General features: G+C 42.9%; 1 protein-coding gene across 2 annotated transcripts in view; it reads left to right on the top strand.

Annotated features, from left to right (window-relative positions):
- Positions 1–14,021, top strand: part of COL4A3 (collagen type IV alpha 3 chain) — a 138,925-nt gene that overhangs the window by 82,306 nt on the left and 42,598 nt on the right. For both annotated transcript variants that reach the window (XM_040450823.1, XM_040450822.1), the window contains exons 15-22: positions 375–434; positions 1,865–1,909; positions 3,037–3,090; positions 3,970–4,011; positions 6,109–6,193; positions 7,384–7,419; positions 9,099–9,263; positions 13,349–13,441. In XM_040450823.1, coding sequence (XP_040306757.1) covers positions 375–434; positions 1,865–1,909; positions 3,037–3,090; positions 3,970–4,011; positions 6,109–6,193; positions 7,384–7,419; positions 9,099–9,263; positions 13,349–13,441 — 580 coding nt within the window. The remainder of the gene's footprint in view (positions 1–374; positions 435–1,864; positions 1,910–3,036; positions 3,091–3,969; positions 4,012–6,108; positions 6,194–7,383; positions 7,420–9,098; positions 9,264–13,348; positions 13,442–14,021) is intronic.

The following is a 14,021-nucleotide window of genomic DNA, read 5'->3' as shown; positions in this document are numbered from 1 at the left end:
GAAAACATGATATCTGTCTTTGACTGACTTATTTTACTTAGCATAATACCCTCCAGTTCCAGCCATGCTGTTGCAAATGGCAAGATTTCATTCTTTTGTCATTGCCAAGTAGTATTCCATTGTGCCTATATATGCCACAGCTTCTTTATCCATTCATCAGTTGATGGGCATTTGGGCTCTTTCCATATAGCATCTTGTATTTTAACATTTATTTTTAAATGAATACTTATAAATGAGATTTCCCTCTTAGATGAACCATGATTTTAACATTTTAAAATATAACAGAATAATCAGAAGGAAAAAGTTAATGGCAATCAAGATAAGTAAAAAAAATCAATAATGTGTACAATTTGATATAACTCTCATTAATACAGGGACCGCCTGGGGAATCTTATGGAGCTGAAAAAGGTGCTCCTGGAGAACCTGGCCCGCAGGTAAATTTGGAAATTCAGTGTCATGTGCAGCCTGTATTAGTAAATACTCAGGACTATTTAGGAAATAAGTGTAAGATACCCATCTCTAACTAGCTTGATTTTTGTAAGTTTTTTAAAGATTTAGGAAATATGGGGTGCCTGGGTGGTTTAGTTGGTTAAGCGTCTGACTCTGGCTCAGGTCATGATTTTGTAGTTTGTGAGTTTCAGCCCTGGGTCCAGCTCTATGCTGACAGCTTGGAGCCTGGAGCCTGCTTCCTATCTGTGTCTTCCTCTCTCTCCGCCTCTCTCCTGCTCGTCATGCTCTGTCCCTTTCTCTCAAAAATAAGTGAATATTTTAAAAAATTTAGAAAAAGATTTAAGAAATGAGACTTGTATGTTCAAGCAGCTGAGAAGTTTAAGGCTGAAACAGCCTTCAAGGACTTCAGAGCCTGAAACAATATGGCGGGAGGGGGCCCTCCATACCATTTCTCCCCCTCTGTGTGCATTGATTGGCCTCATGCTCTCCTTTGACAATGACCTTCTTCCTTGTAGGTGGCAATAGAGAGAAAAGGTGAGAAGTTCAGATTAATGGCATCCAAGGAGACAGTGTGTTTCCCTGTGGCCATTAATAAAACCCCAGAGAATCTCTCTAATTGACCCAACTTGGTTCTATGCCTCACTCTGGAAAGCGAACTGTGGCCAGGAAGAAGTTTCCAGGGTTGGCCAAACCAGCGGGGTCAGGGTTATTGTGACTGAGAGCCCCATCAGAATCACACAGAGTGAGGGAACGGCCGCTCCCCAAAGAAAATGGGACATGCTGTGACATGGGTAGTGGGGACACTGAAGCCGCCAGGGTCCATTCACCCGGCCAGCTCTATTTTTAGAAATATTTAACCACATATATTGTGTTTAAATTCTAAAAATTTTACATTGAGAAAAGTGTATATTTTTCTAAGAAAAAATAGTATGGTTTTTATTCTGTCTTGGAGAGTAGACTTCATAATAGGTCATCCAAAAGCCCTGTCTGTTTAGAACACTGCACCATATTTTTATAAGTATGTGCAAATACAGGCATATCTGCAGTTCGGGGAATTGCCAACATTTCGAATAGTTTGTGAACACCTCCCTCTTTCTAAGCTTTTTTGTCCACTCCTCTGCTTTTTCAAGTTTTCTTCCAGGCTTGGGTGGATAGTATTAGATCTCACTGAAGCTTAGCTCTTAATTTCCAATCTTCCTTCCACTGACCACCCCTGATTTCCCCTTCTGACTGGCTCTGCCTTTCCCACCGAGAGAAGGTCATACGTGTTCCATGATTAGTAGTGTTTTGTTTTTTTTTTTCTTCTAACAAATGGGTGGGGAGTCTCAGTCAGGCTCTCTTGCCCGAGGTCGAGAGGAGACGATCGTAGCATTTAGGTTTTCCGTATTTATTAAATGATGTGTTTCTGTTTTAGGGAAAACCTGGAAAAGATGGAACCCCTGGTTTCCCTGGCACTGAGGTAAAGACCTGATTTGGCCCATCGATGTTATTGAAATGTCAGTTCCATTCGGTGAAGAAGCACTCTGGGGGGTCGTCAGTAGTTACTAATCTAGAAAAAGCATGTGGCCTTTTATTTTATTTTTTTATTTTTTATTTTTTTTAATATATGAAATTTATTGTCAAATTGGTTTCCATACAATACCCAGTGCTCATCCCAAAAGGTGTCCTCCTCAATACCCATCACCCACCCTCGCCTCCCTCCCACCCCCCATCAACCCTCAGTTGGTTCTCAGTTTTTAAGAGTCTCTTATGCTTTGGCTCTCTCGCACTCTAACCTCTTTTTTTTTTTTTCTTCCCTTCCCCTCCCCCATGGGTTCCTGTTAAGTTTCTCAGGATCCACATAAGAGTGAAACCATATGGTATCTGTCTTTCTCTGTATGGCTTATTTCACTTAGCATCACACTCTCCAGTTCCATCCACGTTGCTACAAAGGGCCATATTTCATTCTTTCTCATTGCCAAGTAGTATTCCATTGTGTATATAAACCACAATTTCTTTATCCATTCATCAGTTGATGGACATTTAGGCTCTTTCCATAATTTGGCTATTGTTGAGAGTGCTGCTATGAACATTGGGGTACAAGTGCCCCTATGCATCAGTACTCCTGTGTCCCTTGGATAAATTCCTAGCAGTGCTATTGCTGGGTCATAGGGTAGGTCTATTTTTAATTTTCTGAGGAACCTCCACACTGCTTTCCAGAGCGGCTGCACCAATTTGCATTCCCACCAACAGCGCAAGAGGGTTCCCGTTTCTCCACATCCTCTCCAGCATCTATAGTCTCCTGATTTGTTCATTTTGGCCACTCTGACTGGCGTGAGGTGATACCTGAGTGTGGTTTTGATTTGTATTTCCCTGATAAGGAGTGACGCTGAACATCTTTTCATGTGCCTGTTGGCCATCCGGATGTAGCATGTGGCCTTTTAAACCTACATTTGAGAATCAGAGTGCAACACCCTCACTGTGAAGAGAGACCATCTGAGCCATCCTAATTTTTCTTTGCAAAAAGGAGTTCCAACTGCTCTTGCTTCCCACAGAAGAAATTGACCCGTGGGCCTTCTGATCCATTCTCTCTGCCCTTTTCCACAGGGAGCCAAAGGCAACAGGGGCTTCCCTGGGTTACCAGGGGAAGACGGCATTAAGGTAATGCCCTCTCTAACATCCTCTTCTCCAGGCTCTTTTAACTGGTTGGCTTTTGCCCGCCCTTTCCCCACCATGCCCTGGAAATAGGTACAAGGAATTGCGACCAGTGTTCATTAAAATACCTTAGTTATATTTGTGAAGAGGAAGTGAGGGACGTGAAGTTTGCATGGACACCTGAAGGGCAGTTGTGTGGGAAAGATATAAAACTCGCTCTGTGTGGCAGAAGCTGGCTGACACAGTGACCAGTGAGATTTAGTTTCCTCATGAGGAAGGAGCTGGAGAAGTCCTGCAGGCGAGGGTTCCAGGTCATCGGAGGGCAAGTGTAGGCTGAACCCCGTGAGTCTCAGCCTGGGTCACGACATGCTGAAAGGTCACGATTAACGAACTGTGCGCTGTAGTCCGTTTCATGCGTTGCCGACAACATGTTACGGACATTTTCAAATAATTGTTATGTGTAAGGATATGTGCAGATTCAAGATGTACCCTACAATAAATAATATCACTTCCTGTCCAATTCTGAAAATGCCCTCTTGAGTAGGTAAGGAAGGGGGTGGGTTACAGGTGAGTTGGGACAGTGGGAACTGCATATAACTCACAGCCTGGTTTTGCCGTGCCTCAGATCTGGGCGAGAACGTGGGAATGTGTAATGCATAGAAACACCCTCTGAAGGTACTGGCACGGAGGGAATCTGGAAATCACTAGAACCACAGCTGCTTCTCAGGACCTTGTTGACAGGATTCTTGCCCCAGATGTGGCCCTCCAGGGAAATAACCCAAAGTCAGTTTATTACTTAGCTGTGCATTTTGCTTTTTCAGTATACCAAATGTATAGATATTTTGGATTAATGTACTCACAATTTGTAACTGTCTTTCAACACAGGGGTGGAAAGGGGACATTGGCCCTCCAGGATTCCGTGGTCCAGTAAGTGTAACTAAAGACAATGTCCGGTTGTCATGGGTGATCAAGTCCTCCAAAGCATCAAGGAAATTTTGAATCGGCGTCTCTCATTAACTGTTAAGATAGAGATGATAGTATTTACTTTTTTATCAAACCAAGGGAGAAAATAGCTGTTGTCATTATTTGTCCATTTGACAGTGGATAAATATTTCTATTTGGTCCTACGTGGTCTCTGGAAGGCACTAGCAATGCCCACCCTCAGCGGTGGGAAAGAAGAAAACCTTTGTTCAATCACACATGGCCCCAGGTGTCCTGTGGCCTTGAGCAGAGCAGGAGGGGTGCCGTGGAGGTCAGCTGGGGTACCCAGGGCAGAGGGAGCGAGCTCCACCCACTCCGTCTGGGCATGGGTATATGACATCCTGCACTTCTGGGCAGCACGAGCCCAACCAGGGCCAGCAGAAGCCACTGACCCCAAGCCCAAGCTCCGTCTCAGCAGGCTGTCTCCTCTCTGCAGTGTGGATGTGGATTTCACTGATGTCTGTCAGCTCCTGACTGCAGAGATAGAAGACATTCTCTATTTTGTGACCCTGTCGCTTAAGGAGATGAGTAAAAGAGATCTGGACTCTGACTTCCAGTATCCCTTGGTCTCCTGCCTTAAAGGACAGTGGTTCTCATGTTCGATGCGCTGAGTGGAGCTGCCATTCAGAAAGGACAGTGGTAGTGGGAGAGTCAGGGGGTGGGGGGGGAGGGGGGTCCCATTCCTAACACCGTTCTCAGACCCCTTAGCCTAAGTAATTTAACTAAGTACATTTAACTAAGTAATTTAAGTAAAGTAACTGGAGGAAGGTCCTGGAAATTCTCACCTTCATACAACAAATAAGTGACTCAGATGCAAATAGCCCCAAAATACTTTTATGGAGTTGCTGGGAAGAATAATTGGGCCTTAGGGTGAAAGCACTTAGCCAACCCTTGGCAGGTGCACATATGCCATTAGGGATTTTGATGGAGATTATTATATTATTATTACTGTTATTATTGTGAGTTATTTTTTGTGACTGTGTACATAGTGTTTAACCACAATACTCTTGTTACCTCTTTTTTAAACAAGCCAGCAAAGTCATGGGCACCGTGCAGCATACAGGAAAACAAAACAAAAAACAAACCTTTTCTTTTCCCCTCTTCTTTCATTTAAGATAAATGTACCAAGTTCTAAATGAAATCTCCTTGCCAGTTGCGCTGGAGAGGAATTAGCATTCCCAGTTTGCTGTGTGTATGTGTTTTAATTCCAGTTTCTATTATCGTCCTTGGAAATTCTGCTTACGAAGTAGATGGTTAAAGACCAACAGTAGGTCCACTGAGCATGTCAGAAACAAGAGTCCTCAATTATTGCAAGTCATTGGTATCCTGAAATTTAAAGAAACAATCAGAGTATTTTTTGATGTGTGGGTCCCAACAGACTCTGAAATAAAGTTAGCCCATGAGGACAAGTGTTTTTAAAAAGTGAAATAGAATAGGGCCACCTGGGTGGCTCAGTCAGTTGAGCGTCCGACTTCAGCTCAGGTCACGATCCCGCGGTTCGATTTGTGGGTTTGAGCCCCGCATCGGGCTCTGTGCTGTCAGCCCAAGAGCCTGGAGCCTACTCCTGATTCTGTGTCTCCCTCTCTGTCTGCTCCTCCTCTCTCTCTCTCTCAAAAATAAATAAACATTAAAAAAAAATTAGGTGAGGTAGAATATACTGAAAAATCAGCATTGATCAAATGTCAAAATGGTAAGTCACTGTGAAACTTCAATTTCTACATACGTATTCACACATATCTAGATATGTATGTATGTATATTTATAACTATGAGTATGTGAGCTGGGTCACATCATAAAATGTATTTCTAGCTGAAAGCCCATGAAGTATATGATACCATGATACCAGAAACATCAACTCTTATCTTTACATGTATCCATTATGTATATATGACTACCATATTTCTGCTAACACATAAACCTATGAATTCAGAAAGATAAGGAAAATATCATTTGGGCCAAAGTAAAAGACATTGGAATATGGCATTTGGTGAGCTCTCCATAAATAGCTATCTTTTCTCTTTATTTGTTCCTTTTTCCTTTAAGACAGAATATTACGATGCATACCAGGAAAAGGGGGATGTAGGAATTCCAGGCCCACCAGGCCCCAAAGGAGCTCGTGGCCCACAGGGTGAGGATAAATTTCTTCCTAAAGCGTTTGCTGCCTATTTCCCTTTGTTTCTCTCCAGGCAACATGTAACATATGCTTATAGACCTAGAATTTGCAGGGAGCGGGGGGAGGAGGGGGGAGGGGGAAGAGAGGTCTCCCAATTTTCGTGGCCTCCTAATTTTCATACTTTTATATGAATATTCCGTAGGTGCTATACCACAGAAGGTAGTTAAATTCTTTGTGTGTGCAAGCATGAAGTTCAAGTCGGACAAGAAAACACTAATAATGGCCAGAGGGCAGGAGGAGGGAACGTAAAGAATCAGCAATCTTAGTGGGATACAAAAGAAAAAATGGAGACCCTGAAAAACCGTAATTTGACCAAATCCATATAATAGTGACAAGAAGGGACTGAAACCTGGGGTTTCCCAACTCCTGGCACCATGAAGCAGAGTCACATTTATTAGATTCTGTCCCTTTGGGTAGATACATTGGAAAGGTCTAGGCCAAGAGCTCTCCTCTCTGGTTACACATCAGAATCCCTGGGAACTTCTAAAAACATGCCAAGTCCCATCCCTGTGATTCTGATGCAACTGTCTGGAGGTGAGGGCGGGGAGAGGGGGAAGGCTGAGCACTGGTAGATTGCAAAAGCTCTCCAGATTATTCTAGTGTGTAGCCGGGATCGAGAACCACTGATCTGAGGCAAATTATTGATACACATAAGATTTCAAAGGAGAATTTCACTCAAAAGAGTAAAAATACCTAGCATTCTTAAATAAACGGACAGAGAAGTATAGCTACAGACACAGATTTTTTTTTAATCTGATATATGGTCACTACAAATCCCTTCCATGTATCCAAGAATGAGAACCCCGTGCGATGTTATTGGAGATGGAACACCATCTTCTAGCACCTGAACCGTTCCAACCAAGTGTCACATACACAGCAGGCTCCTCGTAGATCTCTGCGGAATTGTTTGAAGGTGCAGAGGTGGCATGATTCACTTTTGAATGTTAGGCACCTAAGACTAGTTCCTTCTCTGCGGTTTGTCTCAATCAGTGAAGTTTTCCTTTATCTCTCTCTGTGGGAGTAGAGAAAAAGTATGAAAATATTTATTATTGATTATTACGATATTGTCACCCAAGATTTCAAAAATGGGGGGAGGGGAGTGTTTATATCCTTGCCAGCGATTAATTACTGTTACGGATTTATAGGTCCCAGTGGTCCTCCTGGAGTTCCTGGAAGTGCTGGTAGGTACCTGCGTCTCAGGGCATCAACAGAAATGCTCTTAAAAGGAAAATCACCTTTGCACTGCTTGCATAGGACAGATGTTTCACTAACGGGGCCAAAAGTGTTTCCAGCTTCCTAATTGTTAACTTTGTAATTTACAGCCAAAATGGGGGTGGGGGGAGTGAAAATGGACACAAAGTAACTTAGAAATGCTTTTTTTTTTTTTTTTTTTTTTACTTCTCAGCTGTTGTAACTAAGTGTAAGACAATAACTGAAGCCTCCAAGCTCAGAGGAGGCACAGAGATAGAAAACAGTAATTTGCAGTCATTAGGCTGGCTAAAAAAAGAGAGTTTTCATAGTGTATCCCATGTTGCATAAGATGCATACATTATACTATGTATATATATGTATATACATAGATATACATATATACATAGAATATATATATATTCATGTGAAGTTTTAAATTTCACAGTACATTATTTACGGACATGCAGACAATTCCATAAAGTATAAAAACATCCATGAGTCACTGGAGTGGTTGCCTCTTGAGAGAGGAAGACGAGGATCAAGGACGTTTAATCAAGGATTAACCTCAGTGGCTTTAATTATAACTGTAATGCCATCACGTGTCACTTTGTAGAGGAAACGAAACCATGAAAAAAGCAGCAAAGATTTGATAAGCCCTGCTGTCGATTATAATTTTCTCTACACCATGTTGTGTATTAAACTATTACGTAATTTTGAAAATGAATTAAAATTAAGCAGATTGCAGAACTATATGTATCTTATAATCCCATTGTTAAAAAACATAGATAAACGGATAAATATTATGTGTATTTGCATGTGCATGGAAAAATACACCAAGTTGGAATACAAAAGGATGTATCAGAGGTCTGGCCAAAGATTAGGGAGGACTTTCTTCTCTACTCCCGACCCCCCAAGTAATGAATCAGCCCCTTTAGGAAGCAGCGAGTAAAAGTTACAAAGCTCTAAAACGGGCATCAAACAGATGGATTTGCTTTTATGGCAAAATCTTTGTGGTCAATAATCAGAAATAATCAGTCATTACCCCTGCTGGTTTCATAGCCCTTTGGTGGTGAGGTCTCTCTTCTTCACAGTTAAACTGCTTGCAAGGCAGAGATTCGAGACTTATGCCCTCTTCATGTCCTTGTCACCTTATGAGGGACAGATGAGCTTTGTGTCACCTGGCTTGGCTTCTCTCCCAGGAGATGCCTGCCTCCCCCCATCACGCCCTTTTATAACTAAGACAATTGGCTGTGGGAATAAGGTCCAGTGACAGTGGTCTCTCTTTCTCATTTGGGACACTGAAAGATTGGTATCTTCTAGTCTTTAATGAAAAAACATCCACAAAACCGCATATACTGAAGAATTTATCATGAGGTTCTTTTAAAGAAAAAGACGACAGTGCACCCCTAACTCGGTCTCAGTCCCTTGTAATACATTATATAAATTACCTCATGGAACTGGAGCATTCTGAGCTTTGCTGACCTGTGATCATTTAGCAAAGCCACAGATGAAGGAAGGAAGATATTCTCTCTTCGTTTTATATGTTTTATATACCTCTTGATGGGGCAACTTTTATTAATAAGAATATATTACATTTTGCAATTGAAAGATAACATGTGTGAATCGGGGAAAAAATTTAAAATATGCTAAAATGATTCTTTTCTCCAAGGGTCGTCGAGGCCTGGCCTCAGAGGAGCCCCTGGATTCCCAGGGGTGAAAGGAAGGAAAGGGGAACGAGGACCCCCGGGAAAGAATGCAGTGGGGCCTCCTGGGTCCCCGGGTTGTCCTGGGGCACCAGGCCCCATAGGGTCGCCGGGATACCCAGGACCACCAGGTAGGTACCTAACGGGGCCCCTTTTGTGGCCATGGCCCAAGTGACAGATGTGCGCAGATCAGTGGCGACGGAGAAGCTTACTTGCAGCTTGGCCATCCGTCCGTGTGGGTCTTAAGAGCCATCTTCCTGCTGGTGTTTCGTCGCATTGACTGTGAAAACAGCTCTGGTGGAATGGTGGCTTTGCAGGTGCAGCAAAGCTTTAGGCTGAGTTCCCACGGAGGGCACAGTGGGGGGCAGGAGCAAGGGGGAGCGAAGCAGAGAAGGGGGTGACCAAGTTTGCCACTGCTTGTTCAGTCCCTGGAGAATATCCTCCAAGAAGCTGTATTAACTTTGTTTCAGGACAGTCTGTCCCAGAGGAAACAGAGGCAAGAATTTATCCACCTGTTGCTATTAATCATGGGTCAAGAATATATCCCACGGGACCAGACTAACCACCCCCACTCCCGCGCGTGCGCAAGCACACACACACACACACACACACACACACACACACACACACACTTCCAGGCTGTGTTGGGATGGCTCTCAGGGCATCCTATGCCCTGGCATCAGCGTGTGGGCTGGAGGTGTGCAGCAAGGGCACGAGGCAAGATCCTGCCAGGTCAAGTTGGGGCAGAGACCACAGAGCTGCCGCCTGGAGGATGTGAAGTTCTGGAAGTTCTGATGCCCGGGGGTGTCCTCTCCTCTGCATCAACCTGTAAAGGCACCTAGCACTCTGTGTTGGCCGGTAGGCACACACAACCTCGGAACATGTGGGTCACTCTTTGTGTCCCAAACACCTCTCTGGAAGCTGCCTTGTAGGTCTTGTGTTTTGTACTCAACCCTCCTAATAGCCTTAAGAATTTTCTATCTGTCAAGGATTTTCTTTTGTTTGTTTGTTTGTTTGTTTGCCCATTTTGAGAGAGAGGGGGAGAGGCTGCATGAGTGACGGAGGGGCAGAGAGAGAGGGAGAGAGACAGCCCCAAGCAGGTTCTGCACAGTCAGCAATGGAGCCCCACTCAGGGCTCGATCTCATGAACCACCTGTGAGACCATGACCTGAGCCAAAATCGAGTCGGATTGCTTAACCGACTGAGCCACCCAGGGGCTCCAGGAATTTTGTTTTTAAGAAAGGAAGGATGTATTATTTATAGGTAGTACGATTATAAACTTGGAAAATCCAAAAGAATAATCCGGAGAACTCTTAGTGTTAATAAGACAATTCAGGTAAATGTCTGGCTATCTGAGCAACATTTGAGAAAGAACAGAAGCTTCCCTTTGGGCCAATAGCTATTTAAGAAACTATCCCATTAATAAAAAGATACAATATCGAAGATGGCGTGAACCAACGTGGAAAACAAAGCAAAACTAAACTGAAACGTTTCACTGTGTTGAGGATTTGAACAATTTCTAGTCCTCTGAGTCTTTTTCAGGATGTGGGTTTAGGATGCTCATGTTGCGGAAGATGAACCTGATGAACCTGTTCTTGGATATTGTATCTTTTTATTAACGGGATAATTTCTTAAACAGCTATTGGCCTAAAGGGAAGCTTCTATTCTTTCTCAAATATTGCTCAAATAGCGAGACATTTACCTGAATTATTAACACTAACATCTTGTAGCTAATGACTGCCACAGTCGGGGTGCTGTGGTAATACAGCCCTTTCCCTGGCACACCATGCATCCTCTCCCCTCCAAGACAACGCTGGCTTCCTATCTTTTGCCAAACAACACCTGTCTGCCCTTCGAGTCGCACCTTCAAGTTCAAGCCCAACAGGGAGTTTTCACTGAGCCCACATCCTGTAACACCCGAGCTTATCCAGTAGGAGAGTTTTTCACGTTACCTGTCATTGTCAGTTTCCCCTACAAGACTCAAAGCTCTTGGAGATCAGAGACAGTGTCTAGTTTGCTGTTTTAAGCCAAGAACGTAGCACAGGGGGCTGGAACATTGTAAGTACTCAAGTATTTGTTGAAATGAGTATGACAGGAGTATGAAAATGTTTAAGTAAATACAAATGTATCAATGTGTAAATACACATACGACTACATTAAGTATAAAACTGCCGTTAGATTTTATTGTTTAAAGATAACTATCCAGTCATTCTAAAGACATAGAAAACTGGATCGCAAAACGAACCTTCCTTTCCAAGTCAAACAGACATTACATGGACCACATTCTATCTCAGTTAAATGTTTCCACTGGTACCTTGTTGCTCTGAAATTTGGGGCAGCTATAGGTACCATTTTCAAATATTTAGTTTCATCAGTATTGCCTTGTGCCTACATTTGAAATGGCAAGACCAAAAATTTGGTCATAGAACAGAAGAACCGAAGAGAATGAGCTGTTTGTTGTCGCATTATAGTAGCATATGCTTGTGGAAGGACTGGAAAGAGCTTTCTTGAAGACCCACATTAGGAATGAAAGGCTCAGGGGCACCTGGGTGGCTTAGTTAAGTGTCTGACCCTTGATTTCTTTTTTTTCTTTTAACTTGTTTTACTTTTTATTTTTTTTTTTAATTTACATCCAAATTAGTTAGCATATAGTGCAACAATGCTTTCAGGAGTAGATTCCTTAGTGCCTCTTACCCATTTAGCCCATCCCTCCTCCCACAACCCCTCCAGTAACCCTCAGTTTGTTCTCCATATTTATGAGCCTCTTCTGTTTTGCCCCCTCCCTGTTTTTATATTATTTTTGTTTCCCTTCCCTTATGTTCATCTGTTTTGTCTCTTAAAGCCCTCATAGGAGTGAAGTCATATGATTTTTGTCTTTCTCTGACTAATTTCACTTAGCATAATACCCTCCAGTTCCATCCACGTAGTCGCCAATGGCAAGATTTCATTCTTTTTGATTGCTGGGTAATACTCCATTGTGTATCTCTACCACATCTTCTTTATCCATTCATCCACCGATGGCCATTTGGGCTCTTTCCATACTTTGGCTGTTGTTGATAGTGCTGCTATAAACATGGGGGTGCATGTGTCCCTTCGAAACAGGACACCTGTATCCCTTGGATAAATGACTCTTGATTTCTTCGGCTCAGGTCATAATCTCACAGTTCGTGAGACTGAGTCTCAAGTAGGGCTCTGTGCTGACAGCGTGGAGCCTGCTTGGGATTCTCTCTCTCTCTCTCTCTCTCAGAATGAATAAATAAACTTTTTTTAAAAATGACGAACTTGGGGCGCCTGGGTGGCTCAGTCGGTTAAGGATCCAACTTCAGTTCAGGTCACGATCTCGTGGCCCGTGAGTTTGAGTCCCGCGTCGGGCTCTGGGCTGATGGCTCAGAGCCTGGAGCCTGCTTCCGATTCTGTGTCTCCCTCTCTCTCTGCCCCTCCCCCGTTCATGCTCTGTCTCTCTCTGTCTCAAAAATAAATTTTAAAAAGTTAAAAAAAAAGTTAAAAAAAATGACGAACTTGATAGATGTGAATAAGCAATACAGAGAAAACATGATATTCTGTCAGAACTTTTTCACTCAGTCTGTATGAGGCATCTACTATGTATCAGGAAGATTCAAGGTATCCAAGATATATAGAAAAATGAGATTTGACCCTTTGCCTAAAAATGTTAAAAGAATAGTCTGGAAATAATTAGAAGTAACTGAATAAAATAACACGAGTTGATTATATGATGAGAAATAACCATATAACGAGCTTTCAAAGAATCACTGCACCAGTATTAAAAAATATCACTTGTGTGGGCCCCTGGGTAGCTCAGTCTTAAGCGTGCAGCTCAGGTAATGATCTCACAGTTGTGAGATCAAGCCCTGCATCCGGCCCCATACTGAGCATTGGGATTCTCTCTCTCTCCCTCTCTCTCTCTGCCCCTCTCCTACTCACACATACACACACACACACACACACACACGCACACACACACACGCACGCTCTCTCACTCTCTCTCAAATAAACTTAAAAAAATCACATGTGTAATGAGAAAGGAAAAGCTGGTCAACATGCTTCAGTCTTCAGTGTAGATGAACCTTCAAAAGACTCAGCTTCTAAAACACATATGGGGGAGCGCGCATAAAATAATGCATAGTGCAGAAACGTGCTAATTGAACAAAAACACATAAAGAGATAAAAATCAAGTTCTGGTGTTGTCTTTTTGCAGGTGACATCATTTTTCGCAAAGGTCCACCTGGAGATAGTGGACTTCCAGGCCCTATAGGGTTTCCAGGAATCCCAGGAGTCGATGGGCCCAAAGGTTGGTTCAATCAATGGTTGTTCTATTCAAGTAAGCCATGCTCATCATCATTACTGTCCCCATTTGATTCCTCCCCCACCAAAACAACAATGATCCCACACTGCAGACAGTCAAGGCTGGCCTCTTTTCCAGAAGAATTACCTCAAAGTTTTCATTTATCTATAAATCAATCATTTATTTAGCACCCGTGCAATAAATTGTTGGATGTTCCTGGAATATGAGTATTATCCTGCACTGAAGGAGAGAGGTGGCTGTAATACAGGATGTTTTATGCTTGACTCAGGATTTCCTCTGAGAACATTAAGGTCAGATGGATAAAGTAAGCAGTTCTAATAGATGAATGACTTTTTATTAATATGTACAATGTCTGGGGCCCTTGGGTGGCTCATTTGGTTAAGCACCCGACTCTTAATTTCGGCTCCGTCATCATCTCATGCTTTGTGAGATCAAGCCCCCAAGTCGGGCACCATGCTGGCAGTGAGGAGCCTGCTTGGGATTCTCTCTCTCTTCTCTCTGCCTCTCCCCACCCTCAAAAATAAATAAACTTAAATATATATATATATATATATATATATATATA

This window comes from Herpailurus yagouaroundi, unplaced genomic scaffold, assembly GCF_014898765.1.
Source record: "Herpailurus yagouaroundi ecotype Mexico unplaced genomic scaffold, PumYag 202, whole genome shotgun sequence".
NCBI lineage: Eukaryota > Metazoa > Chordata > Mammalia > Carnivora > Felidae > Herpailurus > Herpailurus yagouaroundi.
The sequence above is the reverse complement of the archived record's forward strand: the minus strand, read 5'-3'. Positions and strand labels throughout refer to the sequence as shown.